Genomic DNA, 26,751 nt, shown 5'->3' with positions numbered 1-26,751 from the left:
TTTGTATAGAATATTAAAGCTAATTTGAAACTGTGTCATAATACGTGCAACATGCAAAACAAAACTCTCTGTTTTTAAAGAAGCAAAATAGGTGGAATAAAGTACTTACTAAGAGAGAGAAGAAACAGCCTTTCAGGCAGAAAGCCAGGAGAAAAGGACCAGCAGCAAGAACGAAGAAACCACATTGTAATTGTGAAGGCTAAAAATGACACTTAAAATTGCACTTCATTGGCTAGATAGTACATTCATTAATAGGTGATAATAAACCACTCAAAACTTATAAAGCAATATATTTCACAGAACTGTAAAAAAATCCATGTTGGAAGGGACCTCAGGAAGCCATGTAGTCCAACTTCCTGCTCAAAGCAGCTATGACATCAGACCAGGTTAATTTTTAAGAATTAATTTTTCAGTAATCACAAAAGCTTTGTACAGTTTCAAAAAATCTTGGAAATCAGTGATTACAGCTTGCCTAAAACAAATGTTACTGTAACTCGACAAAAMAAATCTAAAGCTGTACAGCCTGTATTGCACCAAAAGAAGTTCTTGTAACAAAGACATTTTCTTGTGCCACAGTATTGATGCATTTAAATAAGTCATCCATCCAGTCTCCAAACACAGAACTCACACCTCACCTAGCCAGAAAGCATGGTTTCATGTGCCTTTTAGGCTGATCTACCTGTGGATTAATGCCTTTTTTGTTTATACACTCTGCAAGACAAGAACTGTGTTTACTTCTGTGTCTGTTTATTCTCAAGAACAAAAGATGCTTAATAATGCTTTAAAGGTTGCYATAATAAAAATAGCTCCCTAAATACAATACTCTTATTACTAATAGTGTTATTAATACTGTTAATAATTAACAGCAGCTCATATCAGGTAGTTTCAGGAAAAAGATTGTATACTTYGGGGGGGAGAACTTCATTAAACTTCCAGTACATGGCGCACAACCTTGCATTTTTTATTTGCCCTACCTGTACTTGTATTACTTATACTAATGACAGCTCAGTGGCAAAGTCAGCCTTCGCACTCAGTCCACTGGACCTCACTGTTTCAGTGCTGAGTTTACAGGAACTCAGGCTGATTAACTTAAAGCATTTAGCAAAAGTGTCTAAATTAAGAAGTTGAATTTTTAATCCTCCTTTTCTTGCAAGAACCCTCTTTACAAGGTTACTTAGAATGCAGGCTCAGTTTAGGTCCTCTGAGAGTATTTTTTGAAGCAGCATCCTTTTTTGACTAAATAGGAAGAGTAGAGCCCTATCTCTGGCACAGAAATTGGATTCCTAAAGTTGGACTTGCAAATATATATTGGATAATCAAAAGAGAGTCGTAGCCATAAATTTCTCCTTTCAGCTTATGGTTGTTTGTTCATATAGGTCCACGTACAGGCGCATTCTGCCATACTTCTCACGTTCGAGGGAACCTACACTCTCTCCTGGGTAAGGCAGAATGAAGTACCCATTCCATAAGCAAGGTTTCAGACATAAACATCATGCCAGGGCTTACCTTTTTATACCATCTGCCCTGTTCTATCTCAACTCAAGGCATTGTCTGTAAAATCCCAATCTATTTTTTTTTCAAAATCCTACTTCAGCCAATTTAAGAGATACAGTTGTCCAAAAAACAGAGGCTTTTTAAATTTTAATGATGGCTTTCATCCGTACTGATCACATTGCGAGGATTCATTCCTTTGCCACAGTGATAAACTCTACCTACTGACTCTTTTAAGTTGGCACTCTTACAAGTCAATAGCCTGGTTGAGGCATGGCAGGGCAGAAAGTATTGTAAATTMTGAGAAATGCTGAGGTATTTTAAGCCGTATGAACTGTACAGGTAACAGGTAATGAAAACACATCAAAAACAGCTTCAGAAGTGAAAGAACATACTATGACATTAACAATTAAACAAATAACATTAATGAATATCATTAGCTTTCAGATGCACCTTTTGTTTTCTGTTACTTCACAGTCCTAAAAAAACCTTTGAATTTACCTTCAGCTGATGGAATTGATCTGAGGGAAGAAGCTGAAGACCTTTTCAGCCCAGACAGACTGTAAGAACTCTTTTTGGTTAGATCTGTTGATGGAGAGGCACTCTCTGGCCCAGTGACAGAAGCTATGCTTTGGCAGTCTGACTCCACATCTGTTTTTGTTGCATCCTCCTTGGATGAGGACTCTGGACTTGTAGTCCAGAGGCCCGAACTCTTCTGGCCATTAGAAGAGGAGGGAGAAGCAATCCATGGGATCCCTCCTGATTTCTCCCTGGGCTGTGAAGGTGCACACTTGCTAGTGCTGTTCTGTTCTGAGGAGTGAGAAGAGAGGGACTCGATGCTGCCCATGGGAGTGCTGTCTGGGCTACTGCTGTAGGAATCACCTGAGGATGAGTGAGGGGAGAAGAAAGAAAGAGAAACAAAAAGATAGTTACATCCAACGTTAAAAATATGTATTTCTCTCTGCCACTTCATAGTCCCTTGTACCTTACTTCATCAAATTTGTTAATATAGACAATCCTTCTCAAGACAAAATAGCTATTTGGTTACTCTAAGTTTCACACACATTTCTGTGTTTAATCAGAAAGAGTAGGGATTCTGACATTTCTCTAGAYCTGATGAACAAAATGGGCTTAAAATTAGCTACAGGCCAAACTATTTGCATTTTGAAAGAAAAACTGTCTGCAGTATAAATAGCTTTAGGAAATTAAACAGTCTGAATGCTGCAATGACTTTGTGAGGAGCAGCTTGCCGGATTTCCATGAAAAGACAAACTTGGTACTTGCTGTATGTACGCTCCAACGTGTATGACCGTATTGTTGGCAGTAGTAAGAAGTTTTACTTTGATTACCAAGTTCCTAGGATCTCTACAGTTTCCATAAGAYTACATATCCTCTTTCCTGATTCATCATATCTTTAAGGAAATACCAATTCCACTAATAAAGGACAACAATTTATTCCTCTATTTACAACCTTAACAATCTTGACAATATTGAACATTTGATGAATTTCTTTAATTGGACTGATATTAGAGAAATTTACTTTCCAACATAAGAACCTTTGTACTTATTTAATATTTTTATTAATATTTTGAAATAGAAAATGAGAATGCACTAAAGAAATTTGCTGACAATATAAAGGTAACAATACTCATCAAAACTGAGGAGAACTGGCATGAACATAGAGTTGAATTATCTTGAAGACTAGATTAATAAAAATGTGACTGAAGTCCAGTGGGTCATACCTTTGTTTCTAAAAAGATTTTTGTTCCCAAAAGTTTGGAGATATAATTCAGAGATTTCACGAGAAGTGAAGAATATATTCTCTTCTGTCACATGAGTTATGAGCTACCAGTGTGATATAGCTGCCTTTGTCTGCAAGGGATTAAATATCCTGGACTTCAGGTGATTATAACCATATTATGTTCCAGATAAGGTTACAAATATCAATGCCTTGTTTAGTGGGTATAAAAATATAAGTGCCACTGGTACAGTAATCTGAAATATTCTGTACACTTCTGGCCAGAATTCTGATATTCCAGATTATGTACAGTTACTCCACAGCTACTGCACAGTATCCTGGTGTGACTCATCTGGAATAYAGTGTACAATTTTGATAAATGAAGCTGGAAGCTGGAAATGCCAGAATGGCAAGTGGACAGAACAGCTCATTTTTCAGACAGACATCAGGAACAACTCGGCTCATTCACCTTAGCGAAACAAAAGCTGTCTACAAGGTGTAAGCAATTGCTATAATATTCTGGAGTAAAATAGGAAGGTAGAAGGTTGACTGAAATTAAAGGACAGTATTGTCATAAATGCAAACAGGCATAAGTTGGCCATTAATATAATCAGAAGAAACCAGAACACTCCTACCCCTATAGAGCAGAGAAGACCTTGAAGGACTTCCTATCAGAGTTGCAGGGTCACTTATAGAAATTAATTTTGTGAATAGGCTTTGATTATCACAAAATCTTTTCCGCCGGGTTTGCAGAAGAACACTTCATTTTCACATGGCATACACYTTAATTTCTTGCAAAGTAGTTAAAGGTCTCTTGCTTCACATTAGTGATGCTCTTAAAAACCATCTAGCTCTTCAGAAATAGCTGTTGCTAGAAACCACAGCTTTCTCTTGTCTGTCTCCGGCCACACTTAAAGAGCTATCTGGCAGGGAGAATACAGCTGCTCCTGCCTAGGCCTCCAAGACACAATCCAGACCTTAACTAACTGGAACCTGCATAGAAAGTGCTGAGTTTAAGCTAATAGGCAAAACCCTTGTGTGGACAGCTCTCGGGTCAGAGCTGGTTCAAATTTAGCCTCCCGCACAATGCAAACTCAAACKTAAGTCAACTCAAATTTGCTCTGAGTGAAGAAGAGTGAGCTTGCATCTGCCTGCCAAGTACTTGCAAAGAAATGCCCCCCCAACACCTTCTTTCTGGCACCTAGTCACTACAGGTTAAACACCACTGAAACTCGCTCAGTTTCTTGGTTGGTGAGTTGTAGCTGACAATTCCTCCATAGCTTCTTACTCTACGGATCTGGTACCATTCACATTGACAACTAATATATAGGCAGCTATTGCCATCTTTCATTTAAACTTTTGTGGACAGAAATTATGTAACATATGCCTAGGGATATATGCATCACGGGATAGCGATACTCAGCATCTATGCAAGAGTACTACAGGCTGCATTTCCCCACTGCACAGGCCTGAGAATTACAATGGATGCTCAAGAACAGATACACTTTAAATGTGCATTGATTTGCTGTAGTAATTTCATGCAAATCTCCTTGAGGAACTAGCAGACACAGAATTTCTTTTGGAGTTGTATAACAGTAATGAAACTATTAATAATTTAATCTTTGCTAATGGTAAGGCCAGAAAGTAAATAGTGATGGCCCACTGGGAGGAAATGTATAAAGTGCAACTTTTTTATAGTCACATTTACATGCACTGGAGTAAGTTTTCTCAGTAGCAGTCAAGTGCAAATGTAACTCCCTGCTGTATTACTGCAAGCCATATGATGAATATACTGTTTGTCACAGAAATATTAGAGTTGCTTCTATCCCAGCAAAAACAAAAAGTTTMAGTTGTTTCAGCAACCCAGGCAGTGGCTTACTTTGAATTAAAGGCTACAGTTTCACGCCAGTGAAAAAAGCCAAGTAATGGCTTTGCTCTCCTTACCTTGACTGAATTTCATTTATTAAAGGTGGGGAAGAAAGATTCTATTTACAGTTTCCTAACCTTAAATGAGGTGAATGTCATATAATAAACTTCTCACAGTCTGAAAGCAGACCATACTCAGATCAGAATATAAAATCTACTTTTTAAATACTCTATGCAGTACAAGACTTGCCTAAAAATATTGTTCCTCTTCTGAGAAAAGCAAGGAATGCAGTCATTCAATAGTGCTGCTAAGACTCACAAATTTAAAAAAGGTGCTAAAACTCTCATCCATTGTGTTTATAATTATTGGAAAACAATACTTACTGGATCTTAAGCAGAAAAATGAAAAGACATGACAGGAAAGATAACCAGTGAATAGCAAGGACAAACTTACTATCGGGATCTGCTAGACATGGTGTGTATCTTCCTTTAGGTTTACGTGGACCTGTGGAGAGACAAATTGCTCTTGTCCTTCTTGAACCTGAACGGGACTGAGGTTGGGGAAGAGGAATGTTGGGGTCTGGTGCAGTGTGAAATATCTGCATGATAAAAAAAAATAAAATAAATAAATAGAAGGGGAGGAGAATAATGCCATAACCAATAAAAGTACTCCTACACATTCATTATTAAGTTGTTTGCTCTGCTCACCACTACATCTCAAATGAATGCTGTGAGAGCCTGACACATCAGAAAAGGGGAAATACACTGAATATCGGCTTTATTCTAATTTTACAATCCAAGAACAACAACACTGGGTTAGTGAACAAATTATACATAAAATACATACTAATTATAATAAAATATTTGAACAGTTCACTTTTTAGTCCCAGGTATGAAGTGATTAACAGTCTAATTGGTCAAACATATAGTGGGTGCTCACTACTAACTCCTGCGCAGGATGTATTAGTAATGAAAGATATAAGCTGGATTTTCCTTAACTGTTTCTTAACCTAAACACAATATAGATTTTTAAGCTACGCATTTCATAAACAATAGAATATTTTTCCTCCATTTTCTAACCAATAGTTCCGACCACTACACCTGGGGCATACTGTGTTCCTACCACTAAAAGGAAAAAAATAGGCCTGAACAGCCTTCATTTCCTTTGCTTACATGGCATCTGAGGACTTCATAAAAGCAGTAAATGATGATTATAATATACAAACAGACGTATCTCACCTATAGTGCAGGAAGTTGCCTTTCTCTTTTTGACAAGTAACTATTTATTTCTGAACAACTGAGAGTTTCAAAGTCCCCTGAGCTCTGCTTTAATATAGACTACAGGGCAGTCTTACTAAAAAGGATCTCYAGTCTGGAAGCCTCTGAAAAGGCACAGTAACTAATATAAAGTTGGACTGCCATACAAGCCAAGAGCAGCATTCAGAAACAGGCTGTTTTTCTGAAAATATAAAAAGACTGATTTTTTTTTCCTCCATGCTCCCATGAAAGCTTTTCTATGCACAGTCACACCTCATTTCAATAAAATTTATATTTCAGACTTTATTTTCCGAACAGGTCAAGTTTTTTTTAGGATCATCCTTATGTTTGGAGCATCTTTTAATTTTTCTTTAATGTACAACAGCTACCACTGGCGAACTCTGCACTTCATTGCTGTAGAGAAACTCTAATCTTCAGGGGGAATTCATTACTTGCTTTCTTATACACACATGCATAGCTCCTGCTTGCATCTGATACAGGTATATATGAGGTTTTAATAACTCTTTGCTGATAACCACAGCAGGCCTGCCAGCAAGAACAATGTAGGAAGTAATTGGGTAATTTTCATCTGTATCACCTTCTGCAATATCCCAAGACACCTGCTGTAGTGGTCTCAAAAGACCATAAAAAACACCTCGGCTATCTCTAGTAAATATAACAACTGCTTTGGAAGATGACTGAAGCAAAAAATGTAGAAGAATTTTTTAAAATTATTTTCCTTCTAGATGTTCTTTCCCACTTATTCCTCCTATAATATAATATAATATAATATAATATAATGTGTGTGTAAACACTGTTGAATATCTCTTATGATAGTCTGTGGAGGGAGTGGAATTAGTCTTGCAGAAAGGAGAAGAGGGAATCCCTTACAGGAGAAGATTCCTTCCTTAGAGGGGAAGATTAGTCTGGCTCCTGAAAGAATCTACAGTGGCCAGGCTCCATATCATAAGGAAAGGGGGACAAGTGTCGTAAGTTAAATACCATGCTATACCAAAGTAACACTTCTGTGAGGATTTCTGGATTCACTGTCAATAGAGCATGAAGTGAMCAGTAAGCAGACACCTCCTTGCCATTCAGAAAGGTGAAAGAAAACCAATATACTCCCTTTGAAGGTWGAAAATACTTCAACAGAGGTTTTGAGATGCTCTTGAAGCACATTAATACCATATTAGGAATTGGTGAGTAGCACACCAAAGCAAAAACATGCTTGGAGACAGRGAAATACAGTAATGGTGATTCTGTTTGTGCAGCCATGGTCTTGATACTGAACGAGCTTGTCATGTTCAGAAGGGGAAATTCATTTTTAGAAACACGTTACTCATGTGTTTTGGAGTTACAGGCATGGAAACTATCAGTATCATACCAATTTTGAGGAGTCTCTATAACTGCTGATATCAATCAGTATTGTGAGTATTTACGGACCAAACAGAGTAGGGGAACCTGATATTGCCTAGGAAATGCCTTTCAGCTGAGTAACATGAAATAAAAAGAAAATAAAGTAAGTTTTTTTGCTTTGATAGTCATCAGATGATCTATATCAACAAAAAATCATTTTTTTCGTGATCAAATAAAGAAGATCTTGACTGTTCTGTAATCAAGTGGTCTGATCTCTATTAAAAAAAAAAAATAAAAATAAAAAAGCTGAGGAGCTCACCGTGAAGTTGATACCTGCAAGGATACTGACTGAAAACTGTTTACACCTTCAGAGACTTGCCTTCTCACTTCCCTGAAAACACTCTAATTCAGTGTTCCAGAAAGATGAGTTTGAGGTATACCTTCCTTGTCACTGGTCTTTTGGGGGGAAACAAAATAAACTGGGCAGCCACAGATAAGCCTTTCTTTAAAGCAAGGAGGTACTTAGAGAAGCTCGTATGTTCCAGAGTATTCAAGACCTTTTTAATCATGAAGAAATGAKTTTAAAACTGGCAACCAGGGATAAAACCTCATCTACAAAACTATTTTTTTTGTCTTTTTGACAACTTTCACAAATGAAAAATGACACAATGCACAGAATCTGTGGATTCTGCTGGGGATTCACATGGATGCCACTTGTGGAACAGGAACTGAAGGATAGTTGGGGTTTCATGACGCTAGATAGAACAGGATCTCCATTATGCAGTTAGTGTACCTCCAAAAGACAGATGGCCAGAAAGACTCTGACCTGATGCACAAGGGCACTCAGAGGAGAACCCATACATTCACCCAGAGTGGACCTTGATACACTGTTAGCATGAGACAGATGGAAGAGCTTGAAGTAGARTTATGACATTGTATTTTCTCATCCTACTTTCAGCTATGAGAAGGAGACTTCAATTTTTAGAATGATTCAGAGCAACTCCTACATAGYCTGGGAGATTATGCCTTGGATCTGTACCTTGCACACCAACAGAAGAATTGCTGGGAATAAGATCCATAGCATTGAGTAGGAAGAAAGTATTCTTTCTATCATATGCTTCTATAAATGCTGATTTTCTTATTCTTAAGAATTGAATGATGGTAATGAACACRAGATCCCACTTTTACCTTTATCATAAAACTTTCAGATATCTTCCTACCTTTTCATAATGCTCTATCAGAATTTCAACGACGATATTCTGAAACTTAATATTCATCATAGCAGCCACGGTTTCTTCTTGGGCTCTCATCAGGGTTGGTCCAAAGATAACACCAAGGTTGGATACAGTCATAAGATTTTGCTGACTGTGCAATGATACCCTGTAAACGACCACAAATGATACACAGTTAAATAGTCATGCTCACCTCCCATTCCAGCAGGTAGAAAACTGTTAGACAACTAYTTATCAAATCTCAGGTTCATGACTCCCCTTTAAAAAAACTTTTTAAAACTTTTACATTTACTAGGGTCAAAATGCAATGCAGTGTATTTCCACTAAGGCTTCAATCCTGCAATGGATAATATCCTTAATGGATAATGAGCTTTCCGGAATAAGCATCTAAGCTCCCTGTAGTAGAATTGATAGGGAAAAGTAACTGTCTTCGAAGGTCTCCACAGAGAAATTCAGTTAATTTAAAGTTTAGGAGCCTTAAGGTAGGCACCTGTCTCTCTCCAATGATTACACAGGAACTTAAATACTTGTGCGATTGACTCAAAATACATGGAGGTAATAGAGGACAACTATACACTTTAGTCCTCCTGTAAAGGAAATACTTAATTACCAAAAAGCCCTTTAAATTGCAATGATATCTCTCTATTAATATGACCAAAGCATGAGGTTAATGGGATCATTGAAACTATTTTATTTCTGTGGTATAGATCAGATTAGATGACTATAATGACCTTTTCGAGCTTTCAAGTGCAGTAACCCCTTTTGTACATCATGTTTTTGCCTAACCCACCTTTTCTATGATTTTTCTTTTTAATGTAGAATTTAGAAACTGTCTACTTACTTATTTACACTGTGAGAGGAAAGAGAAGAAATATGAGGAATGCCATTTACATCAAAGATTGTGAGATACAAACCGCAGGAAAGTAAATGCCTATCTCTTCACACATTTCCTATTTTACTTCATTTAGTTAAGCTTACAAACACCTCAGAAATGTTACTTCAGCAGGTGCCCTGAAGTGACATTTTTTCAGAAGTCAAGTCATTAGAATTACTAACTTGCTAAAGCGTATTTTTAGCCAATTATCTTAATTTTCACTGTGACAAAGCTTATGTTTGGCTTAGAAGTCTAAGAAGTATTTGAGAAGTTCACCTATATTTTAATGCAAATGGAATTTTGAATTACTAAACTCTAGGTATGTTAGAAAAACCTAAAAAATCTGTATGTGCAATGTTATTTTGCTCTGTGCTGCACAATAACTGTTAAGATCTTTTACACAAACATTTTACACAAACATTACAGTCTTATAGCATAAGACAGAAAGTAGCATTTGTACTATGTTTGAGTTTCCTTGGTGACAAAATTGGTAAGTTGGTTAATAAAAGGAACAGTGAATTTAATAACATTGTGACCAGAAAGGACTTTCTGCAAAGCATCTCAAAGGCTCAATTTCCTGCAAAAACGAAGAAAACCCAGGCCTGTAAATGGATCTTTTTGATAACCAATTTCATCTGACCTAGCTCTACTGTTGCTCGGCTACTGAACAGATACAGGCCAAAGTAATCATGCATTTCATTTAGCTCTAAGACATCCATTAAGGTACAATTGCTTTCTCCTCAAAATCTTTCTTTGCTATGTCTCCAGTAAAAGTAATTTTTGATACTGTCAGTTTGCAGATTTCTAGCCATCTAACTGATAAAGGTATTGTGTTATTATATCACATCAAAGAGAACTTATTCTTTAAAGGAGAAAAATACATAACTTGATTATGAAGGTTTTTAAAGAAATGTGTATCTTTATCTATCTGAAAATAACATCAAAATTCCAGTTTTACCTGGCTGCTAACTGATTATAAGTATAGTATAATAAATATTACAATATACCTCTGCAGGGTGCTTCTCAGGATTTGCTTCCCCTGTCCTCTCCCCCTTTTTTAATAGTATCCCATATCATCTAGATCATATTTAATTCTGCACAGAGACACTAAAGACAAGGTAGTCACAGACTTAAAGACATTAAGACCTACACCAAGGAAAAGTAATATTATCTTTATTTTATAATCCATAATTAAAGGTATAGTATTTTCATGTAGACACAAAAGCTCACATGCCTGAACTGAACAGTGAAAAAAAAATACAGAGAAAGGATGTATATTTTGAAATGGGATCCCCCATTTACAGAAAATTAAGCAATTTGTCATTTGTGCCTTGAAAAAATCTCCACACTAATATACTTTATTACTGACTTTCTGTGTTGACTATATATAATATTATAATATACCCAGTCTCATCAGAATTGCTAACACAAACTACAGTTGGCAAATTATATGAAAAATAAGAAAGGACAAATTGGATTTCCGAAAGAGAGAAACAAAAAGTTTTCAGAATAAACCCAAAATATACTGGGAGTAAAAATCATAATGAAGTGTCTTCTGGATAGAAGAGGGTTAAAGAGAACAATTAAAGCAGCAGTGAATACTGCAGACATGCTCTTCTCTAGATCTGAGGTAATATTGAGACTAAAGACAAGAGAAGAGAGGTCAAAGAACAAACATTTGCCTACAATTAATTTTGCCTACAATTAGGTAATTTTTTTTCTTTAACTTTAGGGCCTCCAAACTAGCAGCTTTTACAAGACCATTAATCCATCACTAAAAAACAGTAAATATTTCACTTTTTCCTAATCAAACAACTCTGTGAATAAGGAAACTTATGAAACTTGCTTTTTGCTGTTTCTCTGGGTTATCACATGCCGAATGAAATGTAAGCTCTGCCTGAACTGTTTTTGTGCTTGAGCAGCTCCCTACCACATCAATTCTCCAGGGGATAATACCATAAAGAGCTAACAATAATTAATAATTATTATTATTAATAATAATTTCCTGTCAAAGAAATTTTCAAAGTTCTGAAGTCTGTAACAGGAAGCAACTGCATTAGGCTCCACTGCAGGCAGCTCGCAGCACACTGAGATAGCTCAAGCTGTGATCAAAAAACCAAAATAGCAGGGATGTAAGGAATGGAAGGAAAACAATACAGAGACCTACACTACATCTTTTATACAAGTCAATCATGCGGGCCTTATTCGAGCAATTGCTATTTCTCTATTTGCATTATGAGATCAAGGATAATGTACTAAACAGCATACAGCATCAGTCATCCCAGACSAGAAAGAATAAAAATAATAATAAWAAAAAAAGCACAGCAAAAGCCAGTAGAAAACGACAGAAGACGCAGTAAGACTCATACAAATATTGTTTGCTGCAGAAACAGGAAAAATGACKATGTAACAAAGCTACGTAGTAATGGCGAGCAGTACAGACAGTGGAGAACAAAACTTGTCTTTTCTGTCTCAGACAAGAAGAAAAGAATAATTCAATAAAAATAAAAGGTCATCAGTTGAAAAATAATAAAAAATGTTTTTCCATATAACAATTAAGACTCGGGAAACTGATGAAACTGGAGAGACTCAAATGAAGGCTTGGACATTTATATGGATATCAAGGATATAAATAAAAACACCTCGAATTAGTATTTCAAAATGATACTGTATCTCAGAGCTGTTAGAGGTAAAAATAAAATCAAACATGAAGGACAAACAATACAACGTTAGTCTACTCTAGACTTCTGACACAGTATGGGACCTTGAGTCAGATTCAAATAATACTTTATGAACCTTGCAGCATAGCTTTAGATGTTTCTCCAATTTAATTGGAGCCAATTCCTGTATTAGAAACATGAATAAAAACATGACTGTTTCTACAGGCAGTACTCTTTCACCACATTGTGAATAGCATTTTAATTTCAAAAGGCTTCGTCCCAACAAAGAGAATGGATTAGGCAACACTGACAAATTAAAAATGAAAAAAAAAATCACACGCTAAAATAATACCAAATAGAGAAAAATCAAGAATTACTTGACTAAGTGCTTGATAAGGATGTCCAGCATTTCCCTGTTCTTCTCTGGTAGTTTATGAACAAGCGCATGCACTGCCTCAACTCTGTAGTTCTGATCATCTGATTCTGTGAAACAAAAAATAAATATTCTTGATAAATTAGAATGCGTGCTAAGATGTGACCAGAAACGGCATCAGTGCCAGCATGGTAATTCACATCACGTATTACAGTGAGTCAAACATGATTAGCCTTTAAAAAGATGAGGACAATTCAATTATATTTATTACAAGAACATTCTGGAATCTGTATTTCAAATAACTCATCAAAAGCTAGTGGACCCACCGAAATCAGTGGCAATCACAACTCTGCGTGCCGCTACAAAAATGTAGAATCCAAGATTCTACCCCTTGATATTTAAAATATCTAAAATTCTTTGAATATCTTTTATTCTTATCAAAGTAAGAGGAAATGTGGAAATAACTTCAAATTCTACACTGGAGTCGTAAGAAAAACAATCTTACTATCTCTGTATCTAGTTTTTCCATTTGTGAGAAAGGTATCACTCCTCCCATTTCTCAAGGTAAGCTGGCAAAACAAAGGTCCGTGGATGAGAGGGATGAATGTTATACAAGAACTAGAGCAACCAAGATGCAAATTTTGTGCAGAGGACAGTCATACAGAAGCTCTAAAAATAGGAGAACAAACCACTAAACAGCTTCAGGCAGTGTGACTTCTCTGTTTTGGGGGCTTTCAGATGGCTCTGTGTTGTCACACACAGTGAAATGGAGGAACTCAGGTCCTTGCCTGGGTCACTGAAGAGCACAGCAAGGAGAAAAACAGGGGTAGGTATTCAACAATAACTGAGGAGTAAGACAGTTTAGAAACAGTATTACTCTCAAAAAAGTGCATTTATTTCTTTACTTACTAACAGCAACAATAAAATCTTTGTGCAGCTTGAAAGTCATCAGTGGTTCTGACAGACACCTGGTTGTAAAAAAAAAAAAAAAAAAGGACATTTTAATTTTAGAAAATGCATTACTCTAGGTTTTTTCAAGTCCTTTTAGTGTCACTATGATAGCCTTCAATATCTGCATGTCATATCTTGGTATGTTCTAGCAAACCCAATTCACTGCTTACTGATTACAAGCAGTACACAATTCAATCACGTAGATGACCTTTTCGAATTGAATCTAGTGTCACTATGTAAATTAAYAAGGGAAATGTTAGTCACTGTCTTTATCAGAGACTTTCTTCTTCCTTCCATATAACAGAATAGATATATTCTAATTCTGCTGCAGAACAAGGTAAAGTGGGCTGCAGAAATAATCTTTGAAGCTCAGCCTGAGAATTATGAAATCTGCTACTGAAATTCTAATCTGAGTTACTTTGGCTAAGTCCTCTGAAAGGTAGCTGTGAACTGTCTTATAGTCAAAAACACACCTACTACTAGTTCTTCTTTTAAATCCACAAATACAACACCAACAATGATATGGGCTCCTGAAGACATGCTATCAATTRTGAATTTCTTCCACTAAAGCAGAGGTTTTCAACAAAGTTTTTATGAGCATTTCCACTAAAAATCCTAGGATTATTTTCCAGAGTGAAAAYTGGATTTTTAGTATGCACTAAATGCTTACACTCTGGATTTGATGCTCTTTATTTTAAAACTTAAAAATTGAGACCCCAAAAGAGGCATCTCAGAAGTACCACCACTCTTGAAAATTCGAACGCTTATTACCAAATATTTGAAAAGATACTGATAGTTTTGGAGGGGAGATTTACTTTTCTCCTACATCTAAAGGTACTAATATCATGGGGTAAGAAACAAATATGAACATTTTTGCAGAGATTTTTACTCTACTTCAACAATAATGCCACGAAACATGCTACATGGCTTAAGTAACTCAAAGAATTAAGATTCAGCACAACATGCCTGCAGTTGACATAAAAGAATTTAAAATAGAAATATGCAGTTAATTGAATCCTGCCAAATTTAGGACTATATAATGCATGAATATCTAAGACAGAAAGAGTGTGACAAACTTTAGATTTATTATTAGAAGTAATCACAGTGCAAACTGATAATATACTCAATTACCATCATGCTAATGGACAACAAAAAACCAGAATATTAATAAACAAAAATCAATGTGCCAGAAAARGAATACTGAGCTTTTTGTAGCATCATACTTACCTGAGGTAGTTTTTTAGTCCACTTGTTATTGTTTTATTGTCCCAAAGCTCCATATCAATATCCATATCAGGAGGAGATTTAGGGGCTGGTAGAAATTTGAATTATGACTGTGTTATAGTTTGACTAACACACTAACTAGAAAAGAAACACAACAGAAGCTAACAACTAGACATTTAGTTCATACGATTACTTCATTGGCCAGATCAACTACCAATCTGATCAATTTGAAGTATTTTCATCTCTGTCAAAGTATTAGTAAAATGAACTAATATTAGTACATATAAACTTGAGTTATATGCGCTATAATCAAAGTGTATGCTAAGCCCAAGTCAGCAGAAACTGGTTTAGACATTCAAATATCTACACTACAGAGCCAAATTAGCATGAAAAGTGAAATACTAGTACTATGAGATGCTGAGTTATGACTTCAAGACAAACAGTTGTATTACAAACAAAGAAAACAGAAATTTAAACTAGAAGAAGAAATGCATTTTATCAGTAATTTGTTCATGTATATCAACGATTGCATGCAGAAATTGAGTTGAGCAATAACACATACAAGAAACAAGTTAGATGCAATTCTCTTTTAAGACTGAAAACTCAGCTTATTGTCAGTAACTGTGCATAGGAAAATGTAAATATTATGATACACATTCTTCTGAGCACAGCAGTTAAAGCAAAAGTCACCATAATATACTGATGGCACACTACTGACACAGATTCATTTCATATACTTACAAAATATGGTATTCATCAGCTTTTGCACTTTGGAGTTTACACCACCTATTCTGTACAGCCCCAGGACTGTAATACCTATGTGGGAAAATAAGTATAATGAAAATAAGTAAAATACGGTATTTCAACACATTCTGATGCATCCTTGATGTACATCTTCAAAATAGGTTTGGAAGACCTACCCATGACATCTAAATTAATTTATGGAAAATTGTACATTTACATTCCTGAGTGCTACTTTAGCCTACCCAGTTGTCTGCTGGTGTATTAACAAATGCGTTTCACTGAATCCATGCTACACCACACCATACTATACCCAAATCATAATTTTAAATTAACAGAATCCTTTTGCATAAATATGAGCTACATTAGGAAACACCTTGAAGATGGTGGAAAAAAGTGAAAAATAAGAACCCAAAGCAGTCTTAAAGCAAGTTACACGTCCACAAGTTTAACTTAGCTAAACTTCAGTGCAATTAGAATGCACCTACATCTGACTAAATCATTATCCTTCCCATTCAGATTTGGGTGACATTTATTGGAGAAATAACAATTGTACCCAAAATAAAAGTGTACACTGTTCACTGTGGCACCACTGTAGCTTGGCATATATATTTCACGAACAGACTCCAAGCAAAATAAAGATAAATTTTAAGTCTCAATTTACCCATAAGTTTCTTTCTTCCTCTCTCTCTTTTCTTGTTTTCTTTTTTTTTAAATATCACAGACACAACAAATAAAGTTTGAAGTGTGGCATTCAAAATACAATATTTCAGGATTCCAAGGATGATGATTTTATTGTTTGTAAGTGCATCTCAGAAACAACACTATCATAAAATGTGAGGTAGAAAGCAAAAGGAAGCACATCACTCCACAAGTTTCGATGTACTGAGTTTTCAGGACTGTGTCCAGTTCTGGGCTCCYCAGGACAAGGGAGACATGGAGCTACTGGAGAGAGTCCAGCGTAGGGCTACGAAGGTGATCAGAGGGCTGGAGCACCTGCCCTCTGAGGAACGGCTGYGAGAGCTGGGCCTSTTCAGCCTGGGGAAGAGAAGACTGAGGGGGGATCTGATCAATGTGTACAAGTACCTGAAGGGAGGGTGTCAAGGGGACGGGGACAAACTCTTTTCAKTTGTCCCRTGTGACAGGACAAGAGGCAATGGGCACAAACTGAAGCACAGGAAGTTCTGCCTGACCRTGAGGGGGAATTTCTTCCCTGTGAGAGTGACAAAGCACTGGACCAGGTTGCCCAGAGAGGTTGTGGAGTCTCCTTCTCTGGAGATATTCAAGGCCTGCCTGGATGTAACCCTGCCTACCATGTTCTAGGTGACCCTGCTGAGCACGGGGGTTGGACTAGATGATCTCCAGAGGTCCCTGCCAACCTTACTGATTCTATGATTCTATGAAATACAGCAAAATAATTTTCTCATTTATCCTGGTTGTCTCCCCCAAGGGAAGAGAGATCCCTTAAGCGCCACAGGAGCAGGATTATTATACTTAGCAGATATATTCAAAACTGTAAGTTCCAAAATGTAGATTTACTTTTAATTTTGAAATTAAAAGTAATTACATTTTTATTTTATTCTCCTTCTCTCCCCCCAATGCAGGTCTTACTATTTCAAAACTGCACATTTTTCCTTTGAAAACAATTTCCAAAATCTGTTCTCGGTTACATAACCTGAGGTTTTCTTTACCATCTTTTGAAGAAGAATGTCAATTTGAGGAAGCTGGGAACCAAAASTTACCTAATACCTTTACCTGAGAAACTGAATTCATCTTTGGCTTGATGCTGCACAGTGCAATCTCACAGCTTTTGGATTAGAAGACACTTGCACCCTATCAGCTCAGTGCATCRACACTGAAAGGATCCCTTTGCTTAGGGAGGATCACTTAGCCAGAACCTCTTTGTTTCAAAGGCAATAGTTACAAGCTTATTGTGAGTCATCAACAGACAACTATTATTTTCTTTTCATTCATGTCCACTATCAAATGTTAATCATTAAATGCTAAAAAAAAATAGATAAACCATGTACAAAATGAGTGAATAAAATAACGGGAGTTATGCTTTGCCACAAATGTTTCAGCAGACAGTGTTCGTGTCTTCAATTTCTTGGTTTTTAGATGTGATGCCAAAAAACAAAGTTAGGAGCTTCCTCTCCCTACAGATTCACCAGAAGGTATAATTCAGTGCATACAAATGAAAAACCTAGATTAAAGATGCCTGCAACTGTGTATTAAGCTGTCTAAACAACATGAAATTATAAACAAAGTAAAAAAACCCCAGTTAAATAGCAAGCAGGGAAAATTATTTATTAATTACTATTGATATTATTTTATTGMTAAAAACCTAATAAAATATTGTTAATAAAATTATAATAATAATAATATTGTTAATTATTAATTATTGTACATTATTGTAGGAACTTGTAACAGTTTTAAGCACAAAGCACTAATGTAAAATAGGTGAAAAGTACAAACTGAATGATGGACACCTTCCAAAACACAGTTGTAAAACAAACGGACTTTCTCAAAGTAATATTTAAGAAAAATATTCATAATAATCTAATACATAATTTGCAAATTAATACACACCTCTTGTTTCTACAGCATGAATACATTTCCTCACAAAGTTAAAACCTGCTTCATTTAAGAACACTATAAAAAGAAGGAAAAAAAAATCATTTTCACCTCATCAGTACACAAAACCTCTGTGTTTAGCTGTATCACATTTGAGTCAGGACTAATATACATCTGTCTGAGAGTACACCTCTCTATATATTCCACATACCCACATGTATATTGAAGTTCATGCATGAATATATAAACATGATTAAAATATAATGCAGTTACGCACATGTAAGACCCATAATATCTTCATATATACTCATTTTATTACACAATACATGTGTAATAGGTGCGTATTCAGCTACAAACAAAAAAATTGAAAACCATATAGGAATACTATTTCAAAACACAGTTATATCTTCACATTTAGGTAAACAAACTATAGATATAATCCTTACAGAGATTTGATAAATATACTGTTGTGTTGGAACCAAATGCATTTTCTTCAAATTTATGTCTGATAGCAATTCWAAAATTGAAGGCTTTCTCCCATTTCTTACATAGCTGAATCTTAGGATGGTCTTTCATGTAATCCAGCAAACAGTATTTCACAGTAACAGAAGGAAAACACAAAAAACTAATCTTGCATGTGCGCTCGTTCTCTCTCTCTCCCTCTCTCTCACACACACAAACACACCCTGGAAACTAGGACATTACAGAAATCTAGGAATACGTCACATCTCAATATAGTTAAAGTGCTTACTTTCTTCCTTCTTGCTAATAATGGCTGGCAGGGTGTAAATCTGGAGGGGGGAAAGAAAGATCAATGCAACAGGTAACTACTTGTGCTTTAAGTTCTTTATCACCAGGTTTGTGGATAGTTCTTAAACTAGTTCCAACWTATTTTATGTTAAGTTTGATGCTTTTGGAAAGCCTTGATTCTGACATTTGTTTACTAGGTCATAGTTAATAAGCTTAATAAATTACAAAAATTGAAATAACACCGCGGCAGAAGGACTACCTAGTTACTTTATCCAAGTCTGGATTACCTGATAGGCTCAAGAATCTCTTCTAGGTTTTGTGACCTTCTCGTAAACCACCATTGCCCTAACTCCACTGTCCTAGTGACGGCAGCTTTCCTGGAGCTGCCTCTCATTGCTCTTCTYCTTCTCTTAGAAGCAGCCCTCAAACATACCAAGAAAGAAGCTATTTGTAGCCCCTCTCTAACTTCACAAGTGCAGAGCTCCTGGCAGCACCAGCCTAGCCTTTCACTTTTTCCTGAGCTTTCCCCAGCGGCACTCATCAAGGCTGACATCCCTTGGTTAAGCTCTGAGCAGGCAGAGGAGGTAACAGTCTGTTGTTTTGGAAGTATCTGCAGTTTGAAAGAGCTGATCCTCTTCACCTCTGGGGAAAAGGCAGATACTCAGATTGTGTCCCAAAAGCCCATTCAGACCTGGAGGTTCTAGTTTCACGAGGGATTTAATAACATGAAATATACAGGCACCTAAAGTCAGATCTGCAGGCTCTAAATGGTTTAAATATCCATTCAAATACTGATTCAATTTCTGCATTGTTCCAGTCAAGTAGGAAGCTGGCAAAAATACTTATCTCACAAAACCAATCAACTGTTTTCTTTCCTTTGGATATGTGTCTGGCATCACCACATTCATTGACTATTTCAATAGCGAGTTAATGGAGGGAAGAAATCTCAGCGAAACCTGTTTCTTAGTAGCTTTCAACAGGTTTTTATGCTCTTTGCAGTGCTTTTCAAGATGGTATTTATTATTACTACATGACATTGCCTAAAAGATTGTTTGTCTTTACCAGTACAGAAACTACCATTTTACAAATTTTATCTGGATAATGTATCATGTAAGACAATACGCTAACGGACTAGCTAAATGCTAAATATCCTAAAAAAAACGATGTATAAGCATAGATTAAAATAAACTAATAGTTCTGATCTTCACCGTGCATTTGTCATTGGTTCTTATGAACAATAGAAGAAATATATTTGCTTATATTGTACCGTATTGTAAAAGATTTTATATCTGAAATGCTTGGCAGCTTCTTGCTTTAACTTATGCATGTCATAAAACTGTAAAAATAGAATAACAATATTCTTACTGGTTCCTTCCCATCCATAGCTTCAAGCCAAAGTTTTCGGTTGGATTCTGAAAAAGCTTGTAGTGTGATGATTCCAGGTCTATCAAAAACATACACATATATTAAAATTATTAATTTATTTTTCTCAAACAGTATCTACAGTCAGAATCCAAAAGGTGCACTGACATGAAGTGAATACATAAAAGAGAAGTTAAAGTTAGTTGTAACTCCTGACATAACACACTAACTTTGACCTAAAAGTTCACGTTTGTAAAGAGTTTGGTACGGCACGGTTTAATTTTAGCTGCCTAGGCTTAATACTACAACCTTCTGTGAGACATTAAGCATTTCCACACTGCAAGATGAGTTATATACCTGCAAATAGGCTCCTACACAACCAGTTTTTCAATGGGGAGATGCTTTGGGTGGAAAACTTAATGACAAGCTACATCAGCTCAATCTGACCACACTTATCTTTGTCTGAATTGGTTATCTACACTCCTTTCAGAGTAAATGAAGAGAATTATGTACTTTTAATATAGAAGTCATCACATCTCAAAATAGACATTCAAAACATCCAAAGTAGGTTTAAAAAAAAAAAAGTGCCCTAAAATGGTTGACTAAAACAAGACCTTTGAAACAGTACCTCAGGCATGGAGCTGTAAAGCCAAATGAGCTGAGTAGTGTCAGGGTGCAGGAATTACATAGCACCATCCTGCAGCGCTCAACTGCAGGCATCAGCAATTTGTCTTTTAGAAAGCAATATGCAGCATACATATTCTAAAATAGGTTTATAATTAAAGCATTCTGGTTACAGGAAAGAGCAGAGTTAATATCCTTTCTTACTTAAAAAGATTCAAAAAGCCAGTTCATTCACAGGTTGTGAACCACTACAATAGACATTCAAAAAGTAGCACATTTTCTCTCTGCTGATAAAACTGTGGCAATGTGTAGAAAAAAATTAATGGGAGTCAATGAAGGCATCAGGGAATCTGTTACAATCTTTTTCCCTAAAACTATTTTATGAACAGATAAATACAAAAGTAGTATAGATTTTTTTATTTATTTGTGGTCATAGGCAAGTGAGTTATTTTAAGAAATGATGTGATAAAATTTACTGATTAGTCAGTACAGAATGCTCAAGAGAAAACTCAGAGAAAATTTTGCTCCCATACCAGTGTAGTGCATCGCTGTTCATAATTTTAGAAAATTTGTTCTAAAGTACTTTAGTAAGTACATGAATAAAGAACACTGTTTTTTACTAGGTTTACATCTTCCATTGAAAAAATAAGCAACCAAAACCCTCTATCCTTTCCCTCCTCACTGGAAAGACCTTTATTGTCACATCTTACTTAAAAAGCATGCAAGAAAGCTACTGGAAAATAAAAAATGTGTTCATGCACACACATTAAGGCATACATAGAGGAGCAAACCTTCCTCATAAAATCAACATTAGATCGTGTTCTGAACTATACCTTTAATATTATTACAAGAGACTACTATGACAAAAAGATGCAAAATTCTATCATGTTAATAAAGTTAATATTTCTATTAATAATTTAGTAATAGTAACAATTCTACTATTACTCTGTCATAGGAGGATGTTATGCAGGAAATCAGCCTACACTGCCATAACAGCTCTTTACATCCTCAAAATCTACTAGCCTTGACAGATCATTTACTTAGATTTGTGAAGAGGTAAATATAGTTTGACATACAGATCAGCACAAAAATATTCACTCCCCTATGTGCAAACTGTTCATAAAATATAAGATTACACTGTTAAACTGTCAATTTTTGATCTTCAATAGCAAAAACAAAGAGATTTCCTTGAAATGAGTCAGRGTTATACCCAGATATTTTACATCCACAGAAGTGCATATTCATTAATTTCCTGGTGCTTAATTCTCATCTCAAGAGACTACTCCATCAGCTCAGCAATTCAGCATTTCAAACCTTAATTTCACAGAAAAGCTTGTAAGTCAAGACACTAATTCTTCTCTATTGTGACAGTAGTAGCTCATGCATGTTAAAAATCAGAATGAGTTATTTGCTCCACGTGTTGCCTCTGATGGCTTTCAGAAGCCAAAAGCATAATGTAATTAGGTCATTCTGAGCAGTAATTAAGCTGCCAGTTTTGTGTAGAAATGGCAAGCTAACCATTTTGTTTTATATCTACTATCATAAGTATAAAAGGATAAAGTTAATCCAAATTAACTCGAATATTTGTTTTTCTATTTTATTAAAGGCTAAGGTTATATAGCCATTAAAATATTCCATCTTGCTACCTACCCATAGATTCTTATCAAGGAAGTTTCCCCTCAAAAACTTTTTAGAAATAGAAACTGATTTTTTTCTTCTTTCTATTGTGACTACTGCTAAAGATTTCAGCTAGAAAATTCCATTTACGCTTATAGTTCCTTGATCAGCATGTACAGAAAGAACAGAGATGTGAATGAGTTCATCATTTTACTTCAATCCTAGAGAGACTCCTGCTTCTAGCTCTGCATTCCTGATTGAACCTGTTGGTCAASATTGTACAGGCTGTTTTAACATTCAAGTATCTAAATATTATAATGCCCAAATATCAGTGCCCTACAAATACAGATGGAAGAACTTCAGTACTTTTGAACTAGCTTCCTCTCTAGTCCTTGTAAAAGTTGGCAATTCCTCAGAAAATAGAGTAGCATTCAAGGTGAAACACGTTTTATGATGTTAACATCTTATGTAACTCCAAACAAGTAAGATGGCGACTAATTGCTCCAGTAGTTTTCGTGAGAAGTCCGAGCTGAATGTAGGTGTGAAAAACACCTAAGTCAATTTTAAATTAATTGTGACAATTAGAAGTGTTCACGATGCGTGTTCCCTGTTAACAGTTGAAAGGATCTGTCTCAGTTAATATGGTTCTCTCATGAAATGAGCTGTGCCCATCAGTCTGCACGTTTTTTCCAATGTTTTTAATTTAAATGCTGAATAATGCAAGGAGAGAATTAGTTATGTGGGATAAAGTGTCTGGAAACAGCAGTTCCCTATAAAATCTCATAACAGAATTTTAAAGATATTGCTGTAGCTGCACATTTGTAGAAGGAGCTCTTTCATGTCGAAAAGTCCTACCCTTACATTACTAAGTAAATCTATCTTTTACTGATATCAATCACTTTTAAAGGTTCTCTGTATTTTGCAGGTGATGCCTAACATCTCTTTAAATTCCATGTGAACAAAGAAATCTTCAGTACTGAATTTAAAATTAGCTAATAATTATTTAAATGTAATCACTACTGAAGTTTTTTTGAATCCTGAGTATTTCAATATTATATTTGTATGTACTTGCAGTCACACATAGGCATTTTAGTCCCCAAAGTCAGAAAATATTAGCTGATTACCAACATAACTCGCCCAAGTTTCATCAATACGACATTCAGAAGAGATGATTTTGCCCTTGTTTATGAATTCCTACCAAGTATTTCTCAGTATTCTGTTGRCTAAGCTTTATCTCCTCTGCKAACTCGCACAAGAATTTACTACTTYCCTATTGAATCTCCTATCAGTTACAAGTGTCAACTTTCTCTCAGAAAAATACCTCCTTATAATAGTGATTGAGTAATGTACTCTACAGTTCTTTCAGCTTTTTGGGTAAATCTGCAGAAGGTCTTCAACTGACAGTCAGTGCACACCTGAAGTCAATCAAAATGTACAGAAGCAACAAAATAATTAAAGAAGTACCCGTAACTGTTCCTTTGAAAAGAACTTGAGTAACTTCAAGTACTTCTACARATAAAGGCCAACACTCAATTTTGAAAACTTTACACTGGTACTACAACAGATTTGTCTAATAAATGCCATTCTACTTAAAAAGAAAAGCTACCAATTTCAAATTCAAGCTATCAATTGAAGCTTGAAAGCAGCTTTCAAGAGACCAAATTTTCTCAACATTTGTTCACATCAAATGTCTATCTCTTAAGCCTGAACTCACTCAAAAGTCTAATTTGAGTAATGCACTGTATTTACAAGCACCAAAGTAACCTCTAAACTGTGTAAAACAGCAGTACTTCTGAATAGAATTTAAAAAGAAAGCAACAGTCATAAATATTTCTTAGACCAAAAAAGTCAGCCTACTTCATCATATTTTAAGGGATAGGTTCATTCAATTTTTCTTACTTTATTCCTAAACTTCAAAGAAAAATCACTTTTAGGAAGTACAGTGCACATACATTTCAAATATGAAGAAGCTGTTCAATTTTATACAATTATAATATCCAGGAATAACTGACAAAAAAATTCTAAAAGTAATTTAAAAAACTGAAAACTAGGTGCTATCTTTAATTTTAAAATGAGAGAGAGAGATTGATAAAGAATATGCAAAAAAATAGTATTTAAAGGAACATTTATGATCTATCTCTAAAAGGGAGTAGTCTGTTGCCATACAGGTTTTTTAGGAACCATATTTTCACTGCATGCAACCGTACCGTATTTAAGACAACATATATGAACTTTAATGCATTTTCTGTTAGAAAAATAGATTTGAGCAACTAAGTGTTAAATCTTGAAAGTCTGATTTATCTGGATGAAAGCCGAGCGAGAAATATGTATGCCTATATATGGCTTGAAAATGCTTCTATTTTTAATTATATTCACTTTGTTAACACAATGAAAAAAATTCAAACCTCTCAAACACTTCAATATCGAAACAAAAACGTTTGTCAATTGAATCTGTCTTTCTCCTGATGCAGGATTTTAGTTTAAATATTTCTGGTGGGCTGGTGACAAGGCCATTCTGTAATCCAAAAAACAAACAAACAAAAAATACAAAATTAGCACAGTCTGTTGATACAGCCAGATTCYGCACGTTGAAGTTAACTGCACAAACAGTCCCAGGGAACATGCATTACGATGGTGGATCCAAATAATTTAAGAACATTTACAGTAATATTTCTGTACATAAAGTAGGAATATATTGAATAGTTTAGTTAYATATCTCTTATCTAATCTATACTTGAGAAAAATTCCTAAATACAAAAATTATACAAATATTTGTATATATAACAAGATTGTTGGTATATGTTAGAATAATATCATATACTTGTATCAACTTACACAGGCAGATAACAGATTTTTAAAGATTAGATTGTCTAACTCCTAAGTCTCCTAGTTCTGGCTGATGTCATTGCAAAGCCACTCTCAATTATCTTTGAAAAGCTGTGGCAATAGGAAGGTGGGGGGCTACTGAAGATTAGAAAAAACAAATGTCATTCCTGTTTTAAACAGGGGCGAGTAGGAGCATCAAGGGGACTACAGTTTCGTCAACCTCACCTTGATCCCTGGGATGGTGATGTAGCAAATCCTCCTGAAAGCCACTTCCAAATATATAAAGGACAAGAAAGAGGAAATCATGGCTGACCAGCCTGATAGCCTTCTATGATGAGATGACTGGCTTGGCGGATGAAAGGAGAGCAGTGGATGTTATATATCTTGACTTTAGTAGGGCTTTTCACACTGTCTCCCATAACAGCCTTACAGATAAACCGATGAAGTACAGACTAGATGAGTGGAAGTGAAGTAGGCTAAAAATTGGCTGAACTGCTGGGCTCAGAGGGTTGTGATCTGCAAGAAAAATCGCAGCTGCAGRCAAGTCACCAATGGTGTCTCCCAGAGGTCAATGGTGGGACAGTACTGTTTAATACCTTCCCTAATGGCCTGGATGATGAGACACAGTGCACTGTCATCAAGTCTTCAGATGATGAAAACAGAGGAGTGGCTGCTATAGCAGCTGGTTGTTCTGGCCTTCAGAGGGGTTTCAACATGATGGAAAAATGGGCCAACAGGAACCTCATCAAGTTCAACAAGGGGAAATGCCAACTCATRGACCTAGGGAAGAATAATCTCATGTACCAGGACAGGTTGGGGGTTGACCTGCTGGAAAGCAGCTTTGCAGAGAAGGTACTGGGGGTCCTGGTGGACAACAAGTTCACCAGAGCCAGCAATGTGCCTTAGTGGCCAAGAAGGCCAGTGGTATCCTGGGTTGCATTAAGAAAAGCAGTGCCAACAGGTTGAGGGAGGTAATTCTCCTTCTCTCCTTGGCCCTASTTAGGSCACATCTGGAGTATTGTGTCCAGTTCTGGGCTCCTCAACACAAGAGAGATATGGATCTACTGGAGTGAGTCCAGCAAAAGACCACTAAAGTGATTATGGGATTGGAAAATCTGACATATGGGGAGAAGCTGAAAGAGCTGGGATTATTTATCCTAAAGAAGAGAAAGCTCAGGCTGATCTTACTGATGTGTCTAAATATTGTATAAATATCTGATGAAGGGTGAAGTAAA

General features: G+C 35.9%; 1 protein-coding gene across 2 annotated transcripts in view; it reads right to left on the bottom strand.

Annotated features, from left to right (window-relative positions):
* The window catches only part of ARHGAP42 (Rho GTPase activating protein 42), a 125,071-nt gene that overhangs the window by 8,704 nt on the left and 89,616 nt on the right, over positions 1-26,751 (bottom strand). For both annotated transcript variants that reach the window (XM_085309012.1, XM_085309013.1), the window contains exons 9-19: positions 25,096-25,205; positions 20,453-20,531; positions 19,089-19,128; positions 18,353-18,415; positions 15,764-15,838; positions 15,026-15,110; positions 13,757-13,815; positions 12,852-12,957; positions 8,929-9,088; positions 5,550-5,694; positions 1,993-2,373 (exon numbers count right to left, since the gene is read on the bottom strand). In XM_085309012.1, coding sequence (XP_085165138.1) covers positions 1,993-2,373; positions 5,550-5,694; positions 8,929-9,088; positions 12,852-12,957; positions 13,757-13,815; positions 15,026-15,110; positions 15,764-15,838; positions 18,353-18,415; positions 19,089-19,128; positions 20,453-20,531; positions 25,096-25,205 — 1,303 coding nt within the window. The remainder of the gene's footprint in view (positions 1-1,992; positions 2,374-5,549; positions 5,695-8,928; positions 9,089-12,851; positions 12,958-13,756; positions 13,816-15,025; positions 15,111-15,763; positions 15,839-18,352; positions 18,416-19,088; positions 19,129-20,452; positions 20,532-25,095; positions 25,206-26,751) is intronic.

Source organism: Rhea americana, unplaced genomic scaffold (genome assembly GCF_003343005.1).
Source record: "Rhea americana isolate MKP2758 unplaced genomic scaffold, rheAme1 scaffold_29, whole genome shotgun sequence".
NCBI lineage: Eukaryota > Metazoa > Chordata > Aves > Rheiformes > Rheidae > Rhea > Rhea americana.
This window is presented reverse-complemented; position numbering and strand designations above follow the sequence as displayed.